The sequence below is a fragment of the Lepidochelys kempii genome, chromosome 11 (assembly GCF_965140265.1).
Source record: "Lepidochelys kempii isolate rLepKem1 chromosome 11, rLepKem1.hap2, whole genome shotgun sequence".
NCBI lineage: Eukaryota > Metazoa > Chordata > Testudines > Cheloniidae > Lepidochelys > Lepidochelys kempii.
Genome location: NC_133266.1, coordinates 12,173,154 through 12,195,581, shown reverse-complemented (window position 1 = coordinate 12,195,581; position 22,428 = coordinate 12,173,154). Strand labels below are relative to the sequence as shown.

Sequence of the window (22,428 nt, the reverse complement as noted above, 5' to 3'; positions counted from 1 at the left end):
ACCCCTGCCCCAGCCCAGAGTGCCCTCCTTCACGCCTCAACCCTGGCTCCACCCCAGAGCCCACGTCCTCAGCTGGAGCCCACACCCCCTCCCACACTCCGAACTCCTCGGCCCCAGCCTGGAGCCCTCTCCCGCACCCCAAATCCCTCATTTCTGGCCCCACCCAGAGCCCACACCCCCAGCCCAGAGCCCATACCCTCCCCACACCCCAACCCCCTGTCCCAGCCCAGAGCCCTCTCCCACACCCCAAACCCCTCATCCCCGGTCCAATCCCAGAGCCCTCACCCCCAGCTGGAGTCCTCAACCCTCCCACACCCCAACCACCTGCCCCAGCCTGGTGAAAGTGAGTGAGGGTTGGGGAGAGCGAGCGATGGAGGGAGGAGGGATGGAGCGAGCAGGGGCAGGGCCTTGGAGAAGGGGCGGGGTAGGGGTGGGGCCTTGCGGTCTTCGGTTTTGGGCGATTAGAAAGTTGGCAACCCTAATGACCAGGTATCACAAATGAAATATCACATGATGAAATGTCCATACTAAAGTGACATCAGTTGAACATCATGTGACAAGGGTGTGACCCAATGCTGATGATGAAACCACAATGTGCAACTTCCATGGCGATATGCTGATGATAATAAGACATCCTGCAGCAAGATGTAACATGACCAGATGTCATCAACAAAGTGCTTGTGAAGAAGGAACACAAGGAAAGAAGGGAACAGTTTGTGAAGAAAGGATCTGATGCCTTCTTAACCTCTTTCTTGCTTTTTCATTCCCTTGCCAGTTTCTTGATATTCATCCTTGGTTAGGCTGCATCTGGTGCTTCTGTATGTGTAGCTTTTTTAATTAGTATCCTCGCCCATGGCAAAAGGATTTGCAAAGCCTAAACATCTGATGTTTTTTCCAAGTTCTGCATGGACCACACTGATACAGCACAGTATAATCTCCTCTTGAGGCAAACATGCCAATGACAGCTACACTTACATCAAGCATGTAGATCCCCAAGGACATATATATGCAATTCAGGGCCTAACCACCGCATCAGATGAAGGTGGCTTTACAGAGGAGTCCAGTGTTCATGCTCTTTAGTTCTCCTGTTATCAGCATGAATTGCAAAAACATGGTCTCCTTTTAGCAGTTTTTATTTTTAATTTGTCTGTAATTATGACTCTGAAGACAATTAACTGAGAGACTGCAAAGAGAAGAAAAAATTCAACACTCAGTTATACTGGTGTAAATCAGGAGAAATTCAATGGAAGTCAGTGGAGTTAGCCCAGATTTACACCAGTGAAACAAAGTAGAATCTGGCACAGGAGGAGCTCCTAACAGCTGCAGGACCACGCACTGAACATTCAGTGATCTATACTGATGGGAGGGAGAGCCATGAAATTCCCATTCAAAACTGTTCTCTGGGTCATCACATTCTATAACTTCTCCAACAGGGGATCTAGATATCCCTCTTCCTCTACACATTTCCCTGTGGCTTGAATTATCATTTGCTAAACATATATACACATTTACCCTGATCTGCAGCTTCAATACCTTTGTGTGCCTCTCCCCCACCCTAGCCCCTGACTAGGAATTTCATAAATAAGTCACTTGTGACAACTCTGAATCACTTTGTGAAAACTTCTGAAGGATTAAACTAAGTGTTTTTGCCTTTCTGTTACCAAAGACTCTTTCTGAAGCCACCATCTTCTCAAACTATCGTGTTCATATTAGCCACTTTAAACTAGTTTTATAGACTCTTATCAGGCACATGCATTTACAGGGGACTAGAACATATTTTTGAGTGACAGGGATGAATTACAGGAGATTGCCAGTATGGCTTTAATGAAGACTATTGAATACAGAAACTGTCACAGATGTTGACAACGCATACCACTGACTGTGCATACTACTGATAGAGCTGTATGCTCAGTCACAGATTCATAGATTCCAAGGCCAAAAGGGACCATTGTGACCATCTAGTCTGATCTCCTGTAGAACACAGGACAGAGAACTTCCCCAAAAATAATTCCTGGAGCAGGGCTTTCAGAAAAACATCCAATCTTGATTCAAAAATGGTCAGTGATGGAGAATCCACCACGACCCTTGATAAATTGTTTCAGTGGTTAATTATCCTCACTCTCAAAATGTACACTGTATTTCCAGTCTAAATTTGTCTAGCATCAACTTCCAGCCATTGGATCATGTTATACCTTTCTCTACTAGATTGAGGAACCCATTATTACATATGTGTTCCCCATGTAGATACTTATAGACTGTAATCAAGTCACTCCATAACCTTTTATTTGTAAAGTTAAATAGATTGAGCTCTTTGAGTCTAACACAATATGGCATCCTTTCTCATTCTTTAACCATTCTTGTGGCTCTTCTCTGAATTCTCCCCAATTTATCAACATCCTACTTGAATTGTGGGCACCAGAACTGGACACAGATTTCAAGCAGCATTCAAATACAGAGGTAAAACAACCTCTCTATTCCTAGTTGAGATTCACCTGTTTATATATCCCAGAATTACATCACCACCACAACCCCCAATTTGTCTTCAGAGTCTCTTCTTCCCAGGATAAAGTCCCTATTTTGTTAGTATTGCCTACATTCTTTGTTCCTAGTATGTCCTAAATTCTTTGTTCAGGGGGACTGGGAAAAGTTCTGTCCTCCTTACATTGAGGGTACCAACAGAATGTACTATTTATATTCATTAAAAAGAGGAGTTTCTGTAGAATTTGCTGACTCATCAATGACTGAGTTAAAAAGCACTTTTTGTCTGGCATATGAAGGGTTAATTCACAGCAGGCATGCCAAATCAGAGGTGGGATTGTAGATGCAATGAGTCTCTAAAGTTAATAAAAAGAAAAGGAGTACTTGTGGCACCTTAGAGGCTAACAAATTTATTTGAGCATAAGCTTTTGTGAGCTACAGCTCACTTCATCGGACGCATTCAGTGGAAAATACAGCAGGGAGATTTATATACATAGAGAACGTGAAACAATGGGTGTTACCATACACACTGTAACCAGAGTGATCACTTAAGGTGAGCTACTACCAGCAGAAGAGCCGGGGAGGGGGGGACCTTTTGTCGTGATAATCAAGGTAGGCCATTTCCAGCAGTTGACAAGAATGTCTGAGAAACAGTGGGAGGTGGGGGAGGGCTTTGTTGCAAGGAGTGAAGTCAAGAAACAGATTCACAGAGCCAGAAGAGTACCCAGAAGTCACCTACTACAGGACAGGCCCAACAAAGAAAATAACAGAACGCCACTAGCCATCACCTTCAGCCCCCAACTAAAACCTCTCCAGCACATCATCAAGGATCTACAACCTATCCTGAAGGACGACCCATCACTCTCACAGATCTTGGGAGACAGGCCAGTCCTTGCTTACAGACAGCCTCCCAACCTGAAGCAAATACTCACCAGCAACCACACACCACAGAACAGAACCACTAACCCAGGAACCTATCCTTGCAACAAAGCCCGTTGCCAACTGTGTCCACATATCTATTCAGGGGACACCAACATAGGGCTTAATCACATCAGCCACACTATCAGAGGCTCGTTCACCTGCACATCCACCAATGTGATATATGCCATCATGTGCCAGCAATGCCCCTCTGCCATGTACATTGGTCAAACTGGACAGTCTCTACGTAAAAGAATAAATGGACACAAATCAGACATCAAGAATTATAACATTCATAAACCAGTCGGAGAACACTTCAATCTCTGTGGTCACTCGATTACAGACCTAAAAGTCGCAATATTACAACAAAAAGACTTCAAAAACAGACTCCAACGAGAGACTGCTGAATTGGAATTAATTTGCAAACTGGATACAATTAACTTAGGCTTGAATAGAGACTGGGAGTGGATGGGTCATTACACGAAGTAAAACTATTTCCCCTTGTTTATTCCCCCCCCCACCCCTCACTGTTGCTCAGACATTCTTGACAACTGCTGGAAATGGCCCATCTTGATTATCACTACAAAAGGTTCCTCCCCCCGCCCCCCTGCTGTCCTGCTGGTAATAGCTCACCTTAAGTGATCACTCTCCTTACAGTGTGTATGGTAACACACATTGTTTCATGTTCTCTGTGTATATAAATCACCCCACTGTATTTTCCACTGAATGCATCGATAAAGTGAGCTGTAGCTCACGAAAGCTTATGCTCAAATAAATTTGTTAGTCTCTAAGGTGCCACAAGTACTCCTGTTCTTTTTGTGAATACAGACTAACACGGCTGCTACTCTGAAACCTGTCTAAAGTTAATAGTGAACATGGTCAAAGCAGAGAAAAAACAAAACAAAACAACAAACAACAGATGACTGAAAGGAAAAGGTGGACTATGCAGTGTATATTGAGAATGTGTCATGTAACATAGGAATCCCTTGGCAAGTTCATGACAGATGAACAGACAAGTTATTTTTCTTTTACGTGGCTTTCTACATGCTAGATTTATTGAAATTTGGCCCATATGTTTGTGTTTACAATCATTTTGCTCTAGCTGATTTTTTTTTAACAGATCACAGATGGCAGAATTTTTATTCAATAGGGGTCTGGCTGTACTTCAGACTCAGACTTTTCCAATTGAGTGTAGGATGTGCTGCCAGGATACCACAGCTCTCCCTTCCCGGCTCCTTAATCCTTTGTAAAATAATCTTATTTCTAGACATTAAACGAATTGGACCTCAGCACAGTCCTTGATGACCCTGCTCTCCTGCTTCCACAGCTTCAGAGCTTTGCTAACACTGCTAAGGTATGTGACAGGTTTAAGCCTGTAAGGGACCTACCAGCACAAAGGACTGGTGAGCACTTACGCTTCTGTCAAAATCATGGGCAAATTCTGAAGTCAGTGGGAGTAGCAAGTGCATACCTAAGGGCAGGATTTGTCCCCATGAGTGATGGTTCATGATAATCAGCTGATGATGTCATAGGCTGATCTCTTATGCATTTAGCTCACATGAAACTATATGCATTTACGTATTTATTATTTGTATTGTGTTAGTAGTATACCCACACAGGCCCCACCTACCCAATCAAGAATGCTATCTCATTGTCCTAGGCTCTGTAGAAATGTATTTGAAGCCATTTCTCCTGTTCTAACAATGGTAATGCATGTGTGTGGGTTGTTTTTTTTTTCCATTTTATATGTGTGTATGCATCTATGGTGGTGATATCCTTGTGATAAATGTATTTACTCTGCACCTTTGACAGCTTCACCTTTTCTCTGCCCACTAATCCATTTTACAAGGACTATTTCTAAGATTCCAAACATGCGAGCACCTTTACACAACTGCCATTTTTTAAAACTGAACCTGTCACAAAGGTCTCTCCTTTCCCCCCTCAAATGGAGAGTCTTCCTCTCACAAAATCCCCCGTCAAAAATTTCATCGACCCAACACCCATAATATTCAGTACTGGACCAGGGGTTTATGTGTAAGGTCTGATATTTCACAACCCTGCAGAGAGGGCTGATATTTGAAAGTCAAATCTCTAGGCAGCCTTGAAAATCTGAGCTGGGAGTTTTATACCGTTTGAAAAGGAAGATTGACGACTTTTCAACAAGACATGCAGCACTTGATTCTACCCCCGAAACGGCGCAAGATATAAGATATTGACACAGTGAAATGTTTATATATAAAAAGCTAATTTTGGCCATTCTTTTTTTGGTCATGCTTTGTTTGTGTTTCAATTATTTTTAAAATTTATCTGTATAGTGAATTGAGGTGGGAGGGGGCTAAAATGCCAGTGGACCAAAAATTAGATGAGGCTTCTTGGGTATATTGGTGAGCAGCTTTGTGTCTTCAAAAGGGTGGACCTTCCCAGAGATCTTAAAAGTTGTCAGTTAAGGGAGTCATTTAATTGATTACCCTGAACATCACAGCACTCAAGCTAATGCGGTCTTGGGATGCATCAGGCGAGGTATTTCCAGTACAGATAAGGAGGTTTTAGTACCGTTATACAAGGTACTGGTGAGACCTCACCTGGAATACTGTGTGCAGTTCTGGTCTCCCATGTTTAAGAAGGATGAATTCAAACTGGAACAGGTACAAAGAAGGGCTAATAGGATGATCCGAGGAATGGAAAACCTGTCTTATGAAAGGAGACTCAAGGAGCTTGGCTTGTTTAGCCTAACTAAAAGAAGGTTGAGGGGAGATATGATTGCTCTCTATAAATATATCAGAGGGATAAATACCGGAGAGGGAGAGAAATTATTTAAGCTCAGTACCAATGTGGACAGAAGAACAAATGGATATAAACTGGTCATCACGAAGTTTAGACTTGAAATTAGACCAAGGTTTCTAACCATCAGAGGAGTGAAATTTTGGAATAGCATTCCAAGGGAAGCAGTGGGGGCAAAAGACCTATCTGGCTTTAAGATTAAACTCAATAAGTTGATGGAGGAGATGGTATGATGGGATAACATGATTTTGGCAATTAATTCATCTTTAAATATTCATGGTAAATAGGCCCAATGGCCTGTGATGGGATGTTAGATGGGGTGGGATTTGAGTTACTACAGAGAATTCTTTCCTGGGTATCTGGCTGGTGAATCTTGCCCATATGCTCAGGGTTCAGCTGATCGCCATATTTGGGGTCGGGAAGGAATTTTCCTCCAGGGCAGATTGGAAGAGGCCCTGGAGGTTTTTCGCCTTCCTCTGTAGCATGGGGCACAGGCCACTTGCTGGAGGATTCTCTGCTCCTTCAAGTCTTTAAACCACGATTTGAGGACTTCAATAGTTCAGACACAGGTGAAAGGTTTTTCGCAGGAGTGGGTGGGTGAGATTCTGTGGCCTGTGTTGTGCAGGAGATCAGACTAGATGATCATAATGGTCCCTTCTGACCTTAATATCTATGAATATCTATGAATTTGATGGGCATATTCTTCAAAATGACAATAGTAACAGTTAAATTTAAGCAATATATTATAAAGTATAGAAAAATAAACTGTGAAGTGGGTCAATTTAAGATGAACAACAGAATTAAACAGTGTCCCAGAAACAGTCATGTTTGCTCTGTGATTAACTTTGATTCATTGTCATCATCTGTTCCGTTTGTTAGAATCCACAGCAGGAGACCATAAACAAGCCAGCATTTAATTTAAAGATTCCCAAGGTCTCTACCACAATATGAAAACCAACCTCTGTTAAAATTAAAGACCTAAAAGATCTAGATCCCCTAGTTATGGCACTTGCCTGAAGCACAGTGAATTTAATTTCATAACCATAGCACTCTGTGTGTGTGTGTGTATATGTATTTTAAATGGTACAGATAGCAACTCCTATGGTTACGATTACCTGATGCTTTCCAGTAGAAGACCGTGTTTTCAGTTGCTTATAACTTTGTCAAACTTAAACTGTTCAGGCTGACATTCTCCATAGCAGGTGTCTGCTTAAGCTGAAATTTGCAAGGAAGTTTCAGCTAAAACTGATCTGCAGTTTCTGAGAACGAGGTTAGGGAAAAAGAGGGTTACCATCTGGCTGGTATTTGATTGGCCTGGTCGGGTTTTCTATGGATTTGCCAGTTGCCCGAAAAATCATTTAATTTGCCAGGGTTTTTTTTTACGTGGGTCTAAAGTTTTGCATTATTATCACAAGACACGGGGATATCTAATGTTAAAAGTTTCTATGTCCAGCTAAAGATGCTGCAGTGTTCCCACTTCTGCAGTTTACGCAATAACAGATCAAAACTGTTGAAAATATAGCAGCTGTCTGCCCACGAACACTCAAGTGCACCATGCGTGTGGGTGAGAGAGGGTTTAAGTCATATGAGAGTGCAGAGATGTACAAGGCCTATTAAATAATGGAAGATGAGGGAGATGGTGCAAGTGAATCCTACTATACTCCCCGCCCCCCGAAAAAAAAAAAAGCTAGCATCAGAAACTACACATTCAATGACAACTGGCTAAAGGAAACAGACTACAAAGACTGGCTGGCAGAATTGGCTGATAAAACAAACACCCTGTTTGCTATCAATGATATTATCAGTCTTATCTATATGTGTTTTCTCTCTTGATACTATAAGTGGCTGTTGAATCCGGGGTTGGGATGGTGAGAGTTGTGGAGTTGCCATGTGGTTGGGGTTGCGAAGGGCTTGACTTTTGGGGAGGGTGCTGGGTTTCTTGCATTTCAAAGATGGTAACCCTAGGGGGAAAAAGTTGTTTTGCATATATTAAAAATATTTTTACAACTGTTTCCTTGAGAATATCTAGCACCTCTATGCTTTAGAGCAGGGACTTGATATTGGGAAGGCTGTTCCCCGGAGCCAGAGAGGTGCCTTTAGCCATCCTTATGAAAATTTGTCCAGATTTTGTCAGGATACAAGCGTCTGCAAAATTGCAGTTTGCACATGCTCAGTAGAGACTTGTTAGAGTTTGCAAGCTACATTTGCTCAAGATTCCATTTGTACTGAGCATGCTCAATCCCCCCACAGTTCCTATGTGCTGATCAGAGTGTGCATGCACCATTCATACAGACCAACTGAACATGCTCCATCCGGGGGATGCCAGGGCTGAGCAAGACTGTCCTTACATCATTCATATCTCCATGGTGGTGCTGGACACAGGATCTAAGAGCAGCAGGACAACACCTCCTGTGCTCTCTGTGATTCCCTGCTGGCACCAAGGCAGTGTGTACAAGGAGGAAGCCTCCTGACTGGAATTCACAGAAAGGTGAGAAACGTGGGGGCAGGGGAAAGAGATGCAGGCTGGGGAGAAGGACTAGGGAAGAAGCTTGGGTGGGGATAGGCGCGCAGTGGGAGGAGGGACTGTGGTAGGAGCAAAGGCGGGCAGAAGATGGGAAGGAATAGGAATAAGGGGCAGGAGCAGGAGGAAGGGTGGAGAGGGTAGGAGCTGCGGAGGGAGGGATCAAGAATTGGGGATGGGGCAGGAACAGAGAGAAGGGGGAAGATATAAGCAGGAGGGAAGGAAGAAGCAGGAGTCAGATGGGAAGGGGACAGGCAGGAGCCAGCATGTATAGCAGAAAGGTGGGGATACAGGCAGAACTTGGGAAGGGTCAGGAGCTGGGTATGGGAACCAGGGGCGGGAAGCAGGGGATGGAGGGGATAGGAGTAGGAGGGGACAAGGGGAGGATGTGGGGACAGAAGGCCAAGGCTGGCCCTTCTACCATTTAAAATGGCAGCTTTCTAAGAAACACATAAAAAGGCAGACAGTGAGACCTACTGCATAATAAATAAACAAACAAAAAGGTTTAAACAATTGAAAGACAGGCTTGAAGCCACAGACTGGCCAGTTGGCTGCCAGTTTGGCGTCTGATGCTGAACTGAATGCAGGCGGCATGTGTTTAATCCCCAGAAAACTGGGAAGCTGCATATGCAGCCTTCTACATTACAGAACTGTCACATTTAATGCAGCACCCACGTAGCTTAAATATGCCTATATCAGGTCGGGATTCCTTTGGGGTTTTATATCTGTCACTCCACTGCCAGCCAACATAAAGAACACCAAGGCAGTGCCCAAACTTATGTTTTGCTTAACCCTTCAATACACTGTGGAGTGTATGCTCACCTACATATGGACATTTTTAGACATCCAAATTAATGCTAACAGGTAGCCTTATGGCATGTCTACACTGCATCTGGGAGTCACTCTCCCAGCCTGGGTCCACACACGTGTTCTGGTAGGACTTGTGCTAGTTCTCTCAAAACAGGCGTGTAGTCAGTGCTTCAACGTTGCAGTTTAGACTGGAGCTTGGGCTGTTAAGACCATCCCCTGTCCCCCAGGCTTCAGAGCCTAGGCTCCAACCCAAGCTGTAACATCAACACAGTTATTTTTAGACTGCCAGCACAAGCCCCACTACCATAAGTCTGTGGACCCAGGCCAGGTGGTTTGCCCCCAGATGCACTTTAGATATGCCGTTTAAGCCCCGCCCATGAAGCCAAGAATGTAGTCAAGTGTGTGCCTGTGTCCACCCCTTACTGCTTAACTTCAGCAATTAATGAACAAAAACTGTTCTCAGGCTTGTCTTTATTCAGGCTGAAGACATAAATGCTGCTGGCACATTGCCACATGAGTTCCTGCAGGTCTAAACAAGGGGAGAAAACATCATGTGTGCTAAACAGAAAACAAAATCAGTAGAGAAAGACATAGCATTTATAAGTTGCTAAATTGGTATTTAATTATACAAGACCATTAAAAAAGTTACTAATTATACAGAGCTGTTGACAGTGCCCCTTTATCTTTACATTTCTGATACAGGATATTGCCAACCCCAAGGATTCTAAAAGCTTGAGTCTGGCCTTAAAATCATGCAATTACCTTTAAAATAATTTGATTTAAAAATACTAAAATTTTATTTTCTTTTTATTTGCCTTCTGGTTTTTGAGTCTTTAGGGTGCCCTTGGGTTGCATTTGCAACCTTTTCTCCAAAAGCATGAAGTCTAGAAACTTACTTATTTTTTAAATGAAAGCTGAGATTCTATTGAAATCACTTGAGTCCAGGAGCTGGAGCTTTATGAAAAATACCAAATATCACAGCCTTACAGTACGATCATGAAAGTTGGAATTCATAGCAAGTGATGGTGAAACCTACAGACAGACTTGACACAAAAACCTACACTAAGACACCGTCAAAGCTTGGGGAAATGACTCATGTACAAGTCTGCAGAATTCTTCTATGCTGAAAGCTCACTGGCAATCGTTTCTAATTCTGCCCTGGCATATGGGTTATTGGATTTGATCCCCAAGAGAGCACTTTCAGGTCTTGGGATAAAGAATGTCTAGTAGTCTTTGGCCTAGCAGGCTTTGAAAGATATGTATGATGATCTTAAATGATATTTAATGTATTACAATAGCGAGGCACACAGTATAAAGTTTTTATGTGCCTGGAAATAGGATAAGATACGGTAGCTACAGTACTTATGAATGATCAAGTGGGAGTGACTTGTGTAGTTCATCCTAAATTCATGGCACTGAAACATTTATACTGCACCAGAAAATCGTATTTTCAGTATATGCCATGTAGTCTTAGCAATGATTTTGAGAGTTTTTAAAATGTTTTATTGGTACTATTTTTCATACCCCTTCATCAGTAAAGAAAGCATCCTTAGTATAATGAGTCCAGGCCTCATAGGAGACCATGTGCAAGAAGCAGTGCTTGGAGTCTCCCCTTTCCAATGATGTAAAAAAGCGACTTCTAGCCTTGATAGGTCATAAGATATCTGTCCTTAAAATAGTCACTGATTCAGGGCTAAATATTGTCCTGTGTCTTCTGCCAGTGCAATCCAGGCAGTAGGGTTTCCACCTTTGTAATTGCTGGTAACCAGACCCCTGAGGCCCTGCCCCTTCTCCGCCCCCTCCCCTGAGGACCTGATCCCATTGCTCACTCCTCTCCCACCCCATCGCTCACGGGATTGTCTCCATCTCCCTCCCTGCCAGGCTCCCTCCCCCACGTCCAGGCTCCTTGCTGCAGCCTGACAAGGAGCCTGCCTGCTGGTAGGAGACAACCCTAGCTGAGCGGGGCTGGCGTGAGTTAATGACTCAGCACCTCACCCTGCCCCGTGGTAACCAGCCTTTTGGTGTCTGGTCAGTACATCTGACTGGACACTGCCAGGTCCCCTTTTTGACCGGACTTTCTGGTCGAAAACTAGGCACCTGGCAACCCTATCAGGTAGGGAACTGGGGGAAGAACAGGGAAGGAAGGATTTTTCTGGCAAGTTGATGGATTGATTGATTTACTTCTGAAATGGGAGTTGTTTGAAGCTGCTCAGATGTTGGGAATCTTAGACGTAGTCCCAGACAGAGATGGATTAATGGGCAGGGTGCACGTGAAGTGGTCACTGATGCATGATAAATGCAGTCAGTCATATGGTTCTAGAATTAATCATATACATGTTAGAGAGACTACCAAAGACACGAGTTAATCACAAGACGACAGTCGGAATACTTCCACAAAGACTGTGTCAGCAAGACTGACTTCCCACTACTGAACTCTCTTTAAACAGCTGTTTCAATAGATCCATTATCAAAAAATGAGAATTTGAGAAACTTAGATGAAAACTAGGTCTAAACCAAAGCTTCCTGCATTATTGCTAAGAAAACACTACCAGTGTGGGGGTGGTAGGTGACCACAAGAGGTGTGCAGTCAGAGGTGGTTATATTTCTGTACTGAAGCAGGCTATCTCAAGGTATGCAGGTGGCCCATTACAAGATGTGATCTACTTCTCTGATGGAGTGTCCTTGTTTGGTGAAGGTGGTTTTAAGTGTGTATCACAGACTTTCTCCTCAGAGCATATTCTTTGGTATCTGTGTGTCTGGCTGATAGGTCAGATGTGGCGTGATCACTTTGTGAAGTGTTCACCCACAGGTGATATGGTGTTTTTGTCTTCAGTCTTTTTCCTGTGGGAGTTCATTCAAGAGCATGCTGATTGTCTGGTTTCACCCACATAGTTGTTACTGGGGCATTTAGAGCACTGGATGAGGTATACCACCCCACAGTAGAACCCATATGGGATATCATCAAACAACTAGAACCCATACTTGATGGGGACCCCATCGTGAAGGAAATCTTTCCTGAACCCTCACTTCTGGCTTTCAAACAACCTCCCAACTCTCCAAACTCATCATCAGAAGCAAGCTTCCCAAAGACTAGAATGCACCAATGCAAACACTGCCAGAACAACAGATGCAAAACCTGCACACATATTTCCACTTCTACAATGATCAACACCCTCCACAACATGCCTTTCAAGAGCCACGGATCCTACACATGTCTATCACAACATGTGGCATACCTTACCCAGTGCACTATATACCCCAATAGCAACTATCTGGGTGAAACCACTGCGTTCTCAAATGAACTCACACAGGAAAATGATAAAAGAGAAAAATATCCAGTCACCTGTGGGTGAACACTTTTCACAAAGTGATCACTCCATGTCTGACCTATCAGTCCTCATCCTCAAAGGAAACCTGCACAACACTTTCAAAAGATGAGCCTGAGAGCTTAAATTCATAACTCTGCTAGATACTGAAAATCATAGACTGAACAGAGACACTGGATTTATGGCTTATTACAACAATCTGTAACCCACTAATCCCTCTTTTAGCCCTATGACTTCAGATGTGCTAACGTGCCACAACACCTTAAATGGGCCCTTAGTATATTTGCTAACTACTAATGCTAAGGAATCAGTTCCACTTTGCATTTAGCTGTGAAGACCTGAAGAAGAGCTCTGTGTAGCTCAAAAGCTTGTCTTTCTCACCAACAGAAGTGAGAAAGATATTACTTTGCCCCCCTTGTCTCTCTAATATCCTGGGACCAACACAGCTACAGCTACACTGCATACATGTGTTTAATGTGTCAGACAAACAGCATAATCCCTGCCCTGAGGAGCCTACAGGCTAAAGGTGTGAATGGGCACAGTACAAAACAATACAAGGCACTGCAATGCAAACAACTGATCTGCAGTTAATCCTAGAGGGGTATGTTGGCATTGTAACTGGAATACTTCCTAGAAAAGAGCAGCAATAGAACTCAGGTGTCGACATGTTACTGCTGTCACTAAAAGATTTTCTGCCTTGAGATATGTGTTGTTAGGATATAGATATTCAGGCCTGTCTGCAAAGGCCTGTACTCTAAGAATTTAGGTGTATTCTTATCACTTGGCTAGTGATAGAGGTATAAAAGAAAGAATCAAAATCACTGTCTGCTGGTGTAAGGGCCTTCTCTTACTGTGACAGTCTGAGGCCCTGTTCTTAGGCTAAGGCCTTTGGCTAAGCAGCAGAGGCAGCCATAAGCTGGGAAGCGAACAGTCACATCCTCACATTCCAAACTAGTCACATTGAAATAAGGTGCTATTGGGCTGTTAGGCACTATCAGGACAGGATTGTATTCCTATCACCTCCAGAGAAAGGGAAGTGCCTAGAAAATGTAAAAGGAAACTTAGTTTGATAGCATCCTGTCTGGCAAGAACTCACTTATCAATAGCTGGGATGTGAAATCCTCACTTCTGTATTGTTTTCAGAGGAACAGCCGTGTTAGTCTGTATTCGCAAAAAGAAAAGGAGGACTTGTGGCACCTTAGAGACTAACCAATTTATTTGAGCATGAGCTTTCGTGAGCTACAGCTCACTTCATCAGATGTTTACCGTGGAAACTGCAGCAGACTTTATATACACACAGAAATCATGAAACAATACCTCCTCCCACCCCACTGTCCTGCTGGTAATAGCTTATCTAAAGTGATCAACAGGTGGGCCATTTCCAGCACAAATCCAGGTTTTCTCACCCTCCACCCCCCCACACAAATTCACTCTCCTGCTGGTGCTAGCCCATCCAAAGTGACAACTCTTTACATAATCAAGTCGGGCTATTTCCTGCATAGATCAAGGTTTTCTCACATCCCCCCCACCCCCATACACACACAAACTCACTCTCCTGCTGGTAATAGCTCATCTAAACTGACCATTCTCCAGGTTTAAATCCAAGTTAAACCAGAACATCTGGGGGGGGGGGGGGGTAGGAAAAAACAAGAGGAAACAGGCTACCTTGCATAATGACTTAGCCACTCCTCTGGGAGTGGCTAAGTCATTATGCAAGGTAGCCTGTTTCCTCTTGTTTTTTCCTACCCCCCCCCCCCCAGATGTTCTGGTTTAACTTGGATTTAAACCTGGAGAATGGTCAGTTTAGATGAGCTATTACCAGCAGGAGAGTGAGTTTGTGTGTGTATGGGGGTGGGGGGGATGTGAGAAAACCTTGATCTATGCAGGAAATAGCCCGACTTGATTATGTAAAGAGTTGTCACTTTGGATGGGCTAGCACCAGCAGGAGAGTGAATTTGTGTGGGGGGGTGGAGGGTGAGAAAACCTGGATTTGTGCTGGAAATGGCCCACCTGTTGATCACTTTAGATAAGCTATTACCAGCAGGACAGTGGGGTGGGAGGAGGTATTGTTTCATGATTTCTGTGTGTATATAAAGTCTGCTGCAGTTTCCACGGTAAACATCTGATGAAGTGAGCTGTAGCTCACGAAAGCTCATGCTCAAATAAATTGGTTAGTCTCTAAGGTGCCACAAGTCCTCCTTTTCTTTCTGTATTGTTTTGTCATTATAGTTCCCACTTTGCTGCTGTTTGTCTGTATAATCTCTGTCTGGTTCTGTGATTGTTCCTGTCTGCTGTATAATTAATTTTGCTGGGTGTAAACTAATTGAGGTGGTGGGATATAATTGGTTACATAATCATGTTACAATATGTTAGGATTGGTTAGTTAAATTTCAGGAAAATGATTGGTTAAGGTATAGCTAAGCAGAACTCAAGTTTTACTATATAATCTGTAGTCAATGAGGAAGTGACGGGGTGTGGGTGGGGGTGGGCATGTGGGTGTGTGAGATGGGAACAGGGAATGGGGGTAAGAAAATTGGAATCATGTTTTGCTAAAGAGGGAGATGGGAACAGGGAATGGGGGTAAGAAAATTGGAATCATGTTTTGCTAAATGGGGAGATGGGAACAGGGAATGGGGGTAAGAAAATTGGAATCATGTTTTGCTAAAGGGGGAAATGGGAACAGGGAATGGGAGTAAGGAAGTTGGAATCATGTTTGGCTAAGGGCAGGAATGGGAACAGGGACACAGGTGTAAGGCTTTGTGGTGTCAGAGCTGGGAAGGAGGATACTAAGGAAGGAAACTGGAATCATGCTTGCTGGAAGTTCACCCCAATAAACATCGAATTGTTTGCACCTTTGGACTTCGGGTATTGTTGCTCTCTGTTCATGCGAGAAGGACCAGGGAAGTAAGTGGGTGAAGGAATAAGCCCCCTAACATGTGTCTGAACTTCTTCCCTAACTCAGTTAAAATCAATAGAGAGTTTTGCCTGATAAAACTGAGTGAAGGCTTTAGAATTGGACCCTAATGATTACAGCTTAGCTGGATTGGGAGCCCAGCTAATACACAGAAATATGCCACGTGTGGACCAATTCTGAAAAAGTGTCAAAAATAAATAGAGGCTTACGGGTCTAGTTTGGGATGGATATTAGCTCAGGGGTTAGAGCATGAGGCTTCTGGATTTGGTTCCAGACTGATCTGTGTGACCTGGGGTATTCACAAAGCGATTGTGGACTGGATTTCAGTTAGAGACCAATAAATCTCTATTTTCCTGTGAAGGAAGTCAGCTAACACAGAAATGGGCAAAGAATTTGAACACTACCATAGGGAAAGATGGCAAAGGAGTATAATTTCTTCACTTTTAAAGAGTTCAACCATCTATTTTACAGCCATACTGAAAAACATTTATGTTGGTTAATTCTCCACTTTTCAATAAAATTCAAGGTCCAAACAAAGCCAAGCCATGCGTCATTTTCACTTAGGTCAACCTATTTATACTATAAAAAGGCAGCTCCAGACCCAAACATGTGCCTAGACTCTACTGGTTTAACATTTTGCCCTTCGCACAAGCTCACTTCTGGCACTCTTAATTTACTTCATTGTCTCTTCGGTGTTTGCTGTATCTGGCAGATGAACACTGAAACCTCAGCAATTTCCTCACTAAACTCTCTTGGCAATAAGCATGCTGTTGGGGCCATGTGATTAATGCCAGTGCTTCTAATCTAAGATATGGAAACATGCTAGAGGAATGATACAGGTAACAACAGGGGATGAAATTCAGTCCACCCACATATAGCCAAACTCTTTGGATTCACATGAGTAAAGTGTCAAGGGGCTGGAGAAGTGAAAGCTTCCCCTGTGTAGCAGAGCTACTGTGCATCTCCCAACTCCTTGTGGCTGCTATGAACTGCAATAGCAGCTGCCGTGGCTCTGCATCAATTGCAAAGGCTATCAAAGCCACTGGATTCCCATAAACATGGATCTGTGGCTCCTTCCCCAGTCTGCTGTCACTGAAGCCTTTGAATCAGTTCCACATGGGTTTGCAAACCCCACGTGTGCTGTGAATAGTGCACATGCTGCACTCCACTCATGTCCCCCTGCACAGAAGCCAGGTGGAGTTTATGCGATACAGAGGTCCTAGCACCATCCTCTCTGCATCATGGGTGAATTTCACTCTGACAGAGATTCTGGGCTAGTTATGGATCTCAAACAGCTAGTTCAGATTTCACCCACTGCTACCTTAAATTATGGACCAGATGCTGATCTCAAATACAGCGGGGCTGAAGCCGGTGGTCCCCCCCACCCCAACCTGGGAACAGCATGGTGCTGAAGCCGATGGCCCCCCACCCCAGCCAGGAGCGAGGTGGGGCAGAAGCCGGCGGCCCCTCCGCAACCTGGGAGCAGCATGGTGCTGAAGCTGATGGCCCCCCGCCCCAGCCAGGAGCGACGCGGGGCAGAAGCCGGCGGCCCCCTCTCCAAGCTGGGAGCAGCATGGGGCTGAAGCCGGCACCCCCTTCCCCAAGCTGGGAGCGGTGCAGGGCTGAAGCTGTTGGGTTCCCCACCCAAGCTGGGAGCAGCATGGGGCTGATTGATGCCAGCACCCCCTCAAGCCTCTGAAGCCAGGAGCAGCATGGGGCTGAAACTGGCAAAGCCAGGAGCCCCAGCACCCACCCCGAAGCTGGGAGACACCCCTGCCTGCACCCTGAGCTACCCCCTTCCCTGCACCCGGCGCTACCCCTTGCCCGCACACAGCCCTGCTACCCACCTCCTTGCACCCTGAGCTACCCCCCTGCACACACACAGCCCCTAGCTGTCCCCTCCCTGCACCTTGAGCAGTTTTCAAACTGTTTGAACTGAGTTCCCCCTTCGAGTTATAATTTTTCGTTGCATTCTCCCCACAGCCCAGACAGGCTGGGTGGCCTCCGGAGTGAGTCAGGGGTGGCGGTGGGGCTCCCTCCCTGGACCCTGCTGTGCGGTGCTGGGCTGGCTCAAGCCCTGCCAGCTCTTGCCCTGCCCCCAAATAGAAGTAAAACTATGCCCATGCCCAAGAGTCCTCCCCGGCCCAGAACCCCGAATTCCCGTCTCCTGCCCCCGCGGGCTCTGGTGTTTTTATGGCATGTTGAGGGGCGCCTCAGCAAGAAAAAGGTTGAGAACCCCTGGCTTAAAATGCCAATGGCTTCTTGAAGCCCTCTCTACACTAGCATTGCAAGCTACCATCTGTGGAGCTGAACCAGTGCTAGCAACAATAGGAATTTTTTATAAATAATTTCTAGTGCAGACATAACCAATGAAGTTACACATGATGTACACCAGTGTAACTGAGATGAGAATCTGACTCTATATTGGACACCAGAGCAATAACTTGGTCTGAGAATTATGGCCCCAATTCAGCAAGGCACTTAAGCACACGCTTAACCTGAAGCACATAAATACTGATGTTAAAAGGACTTACCATGTGCTTAGATTTAGACTTTTTTTTAAGTACCCTGCAGAATCAGGACCTGTATGTGCAACTTTGCGCACCCTACTCTTCCAACAGCTGAAAGTTCATTACTGTATCTCCAAGGCTTAACAAAAGTGAGACATATACTGCAAATCATTAATACTTTCTCGGAGGCTACCTCTGTCATCATAAGACTTTTGTTTATGGACGTCCCCCCACTTTGCTGAAGCCTATTATAGAGGACTTGTTTGTAGTATGCAATTCAACTAATACAGGCAAAGCCTTCAGCTAATAAGAGCATCTCTATGGATCAAGTATGCTGTTGCATACTGATGCTACAGTGCATGAAAACAATGGTTCTGACTAATTCCATCTCCCTCAGAAGAAAGCCTATCTTTAAAAGTCACTCATTGCTGAATGGCCTTTGGTCTACAGAAAAATGTGAGGTATGCTTTAATTACGTCCCCAGGGGCCTCCTATTTGATGTCTTGTCCACTGTATCTCAGTCGAGACAGCCTTATCTTTGAATGTTTTTCACTTACACTGAACAGCATGTATTCAGGTTTTCTCTTAGTCATCAAAACCTCATGTGTACGCATGCTTGTGAGGCCCTATGGTTAATTTGGAAAACAAAAATCAGCTTCATTAACCAGTTTAATTTTTCTAGACACACTTACTAATAATGGCTATGTTATTTTTTCTAGAAACAGTAACAGTGGTTACATTAATTAATGCTACATTAAAACAGAATTCCTCAAGGAGTACAAATTGCACTGCAGACATGTTTACGTCTAATGAGTTTATCCTAATTGATGTTCTTAGACCTCAAACGTATATGACTGGCCATTTATTTTACAGTGTCACCTTTTAATTGTGAATTAACCACTGTTTGGTCTGTTTTTGCTATAATGTCTCACTATGCTATTGTTCCATATCATGCATAAAAATGTCTTAAGCACATTTCTCCTCTTTACTGCAGTTAGGTCCCAAGCATCCAAATCAAATAAGGCAGGAATTTGGCATGCGCCCTGTGCAATAAATGCATCCTGTTTGTGTCCTCTGAGTTTTCACTTTGTACATTGAGTCAGTCTGTTGCATCATTCTGCAATATAGAGAAACTCTATCACGTGCATCTTACCTCTTTGGTGTGAGTGTGGAAGGAGACAGACATGTCCAAGAGAAGTTTCCTCTGTTCCACTCTCCGGACAAAGTCCTGAATCCGCACTTCCAGATGCCGGGCTGCTTTGTAGATCTCTTCAGGATCACATTCCCCAGTCTGAGCCAACTGCTCTGCAGCCTCTAAAAGCTTGTCTGCATTTGTGTATGTATTCTACCAGAAAAGAAAGCAAGGAACAGAGTATGAGTAATATAACTGTGGCAAATAAACTACTGAAACAAGCTGCTTGCAGTTTCAAAGGCATGAAAGCGAGTGATAATCAGAGTTGTAAAACAATGGTAATAATTCCTATTGGTGCTGCCATCTGTGAGAGGAGCAAGTATTAACCCACATAGACTAATCCCTGAATAGGCATGAAATAATTTCTTGTTTGAAACGCACACCACTACAGCGCTAGCTAGCCTGACAGATAAGTATCACTGTGTACTTGTTTTTTCCAGAATTCTGGAATTTCTCAAAGATACAGTAATGAAGCAACTGGAGTTAACCACTTCAGAGGCAGAAGTTGTCTCACGTGACACTTGGCAGCACACTGGTTAGGAAGGGCTCCTAATGGCGATCATATTGCAGCATGTAATCATATTAGCCCGAAATATCTCATCCACAAGAAATGTATGAATTTCGGTGGCTTTTGTGTGGTAAGTTGGGAGAAATCCAAGTGTGAGATTTTGTCTTCAAGTTGCTTCTATGTTATCTCTTATCTGTTGAACACTTGATTTATAAGAAGGAGACAATCACTGCTACTGTGGGCTGGCTAATCAAACAATGTGAAATGCTTATGAATGACATCATTTCCAGTATGTCTGAGGTACTTACCTGGCCCTTATCACTATAGTAGCTATGCAGCTCACAATTATTTAATGTATTTATCCTCACAACACCCCTGTGAGGCAAGGAAGTGCTATTATCCCCATTTTACAGATGGGAAACAGAGGCACACAGTGACAAAGTGACTTGTCCAAGGAAATCTGTAGCAGAGCACGCATTGAACCCAGGTCTCCCAAGTCATAATCTAGTACCCTAATCATTGGGCCATGCTTCCTCTCCTCCTTTCCATTCCATCTGTGGAAAACTCTGCTATACTAATATACAAAGAGTATGTCCCATGAAATAGAAATGGTGTATAGACAGCACAGACCATTAATTCCAAAATAGATAGTTATACAGTCAGTTTGATGGATTATTTATTGTTAAGATTATTATTTGTGTAGGTCTAGATTGTGCAACCAGTGCTCACAGTGATGGGCACTTACTTTCCCCAAGTAGTCCCACTGAAGTCAATAACCCATAGTGACCAAAGCTCAGTACCAATGTGGACACAAGAACAAATGGATATAAACTGGTCATCACGAAGTTTAGACTTGAAATTAGACGAAGGTTTCTAACCATCAGAGCAGTGAAGTTTTGGAATAGCCTTCCAAGGGAAGCAGTGGGGGCAAAAGACCTATCTGGCTTTAAGATTAAACTCGATAAGTTTATGAAGGAGATGGTATGATGGGATAACATGATTCTGGCAATTAATTGATCTTTAAATATACATGGTAAATAGGTCCAGTGGCCTATGATGGGATGTTAGATGGGGTGGGATCTGAGTTACTACAGAGAATTCTTTCCTGGGTATCTGGCTGGTGAATCTTGCCCATATGCTCAGGGTTCAGCTGATCGCCATATTTGGGGTCAGGAAGGAATTTTCCTCCAGGGCAGATTGGAAGAGGCCCTGGAGGTTTTTCGCCTTCCTCTGTAGCATGGGGCACGGGTCACTTGCTGGAGGATTCTCTGCTCCTTCAAGTCTTTAAACCATGATTTGAGGACTTCAATAGCTCAGACATAGGTGAGATGTTTATCGCAGGAGTGGGTGGGTGAGATTCTGTGGCCTGCATTGTGCAGGAGGTCAGACTAGATGATCATAATTGTCCCTTCTGACCTTAATATCTATGAATAAAAAAAAGAGTGCTAGGCAATTTACAATCAAATAAGGAGATAACATATCAGCCCAAAGGAGTTTCCAATCAGGAGACGGGATTTTCAAAAGCGCTCAGCACTGGCCTCACTCTACTCCCATTGAAGTCAAAGGGAGCTTTACCATTCATTTCAATAGAAGCAGAGTTATGCCAGCACTAAGGGCTTCTGAAAATCCCATGCAGAGATCTTTCTCAGCCGAGATATACATTAACTTATTGAAAAGTGTGGACATATGCATCCCCCTGAGCATTTAAGGAACAATGTCAGTCTAAAAGCCATGAATCAAATCCCGAAGTCCTCACACAGAGGATATGCTGATTGAGTCAATAGAAGTCACCAGAGTAAAAACTAAGTAAAAAGTAGGTAACAGTCTCAAAAGCTGTCCCCGTATATTTAGGAAAAAATCCCTTACCTACACTACAAAAAAAAATCTTAGATTATTGAAGTAGAATGAATATGGGATATGTAATTCACTGTTAATTTTCCCTATTTCTGCTGATTGGGTATAAATATAACCTTTTTTGCATTTCTCCTTTTGGACAATAAAGCAGTATAATAGTTTTGCTTCTAATAGTAAATTCCTTTCGCTTTCAGGTTCTTATGCAGTAGCACAATGCCATAGGCACAGAATCACAGAAGATTAGGACTGGAAGAGACCTCAGGAGGTCATCTAGTCCAACCCCCTGCTCAAAGCAGAACCAATCCCCAACTAAATCATCCCAGCCAGGGCTTTGTCAAGCCGGGCCTTAAAAACCTCTAAGGATGGAGATTCCACCACCTTCCGAGGTAACCCATTCCAGTGCTTCACCACCCTCCTAGTGAAATAGTTTTTCCTAATATCTAACCTAGCCCTCCCCAACTGCAACTTGAGACCATTGTTCCTTATTCTATCATCTGCCACCACTGAGAACAGCCTAGCTCCATCCTCTTTGGAACCCCCCTTCACGTAGTTGAAGGCTGCTATTAAATCCCCCCTCACTCTTCTCTTCTGCAGACTAAATAAACCCAGTTCCCTC

General features: G+C 43.8%; 1 protein-coding gene across 11 annotated transcripts in view; it reads right to left on the bottom strand.

Annotated features, from left to right (window-relative positions):
- KALRN (kalirin RhoGEF kinase) overlaps nt 1-22,428 on the bottom strand; it is a 780,132-nt gene that overhangs the window by 289,012 nt on the left and 468,692 nt on the right. For 10 of the 11 annotated variants that reach the window (XR_012154196.1, XM_073305138.1, XM_073305143.1 and 7 more), the window contains exon 11: nt 19,412-19,603. Coding sequence is in view for 10 of the 11 variants with exons in the window: in XM_073305138.1 (XP_073161239.1) it covers nt 19,412-19,603 (192 nt within the window). In the remaining variant the exon portion in view is untranslated. Of the gene's footprint in view, nt 1-18,815; nt 18,881-19,411; nt 19,604-22,428 lie in introns of those variants that run through there. The other variant, XM_073305145.1, reaches the window with a different exon arrangement.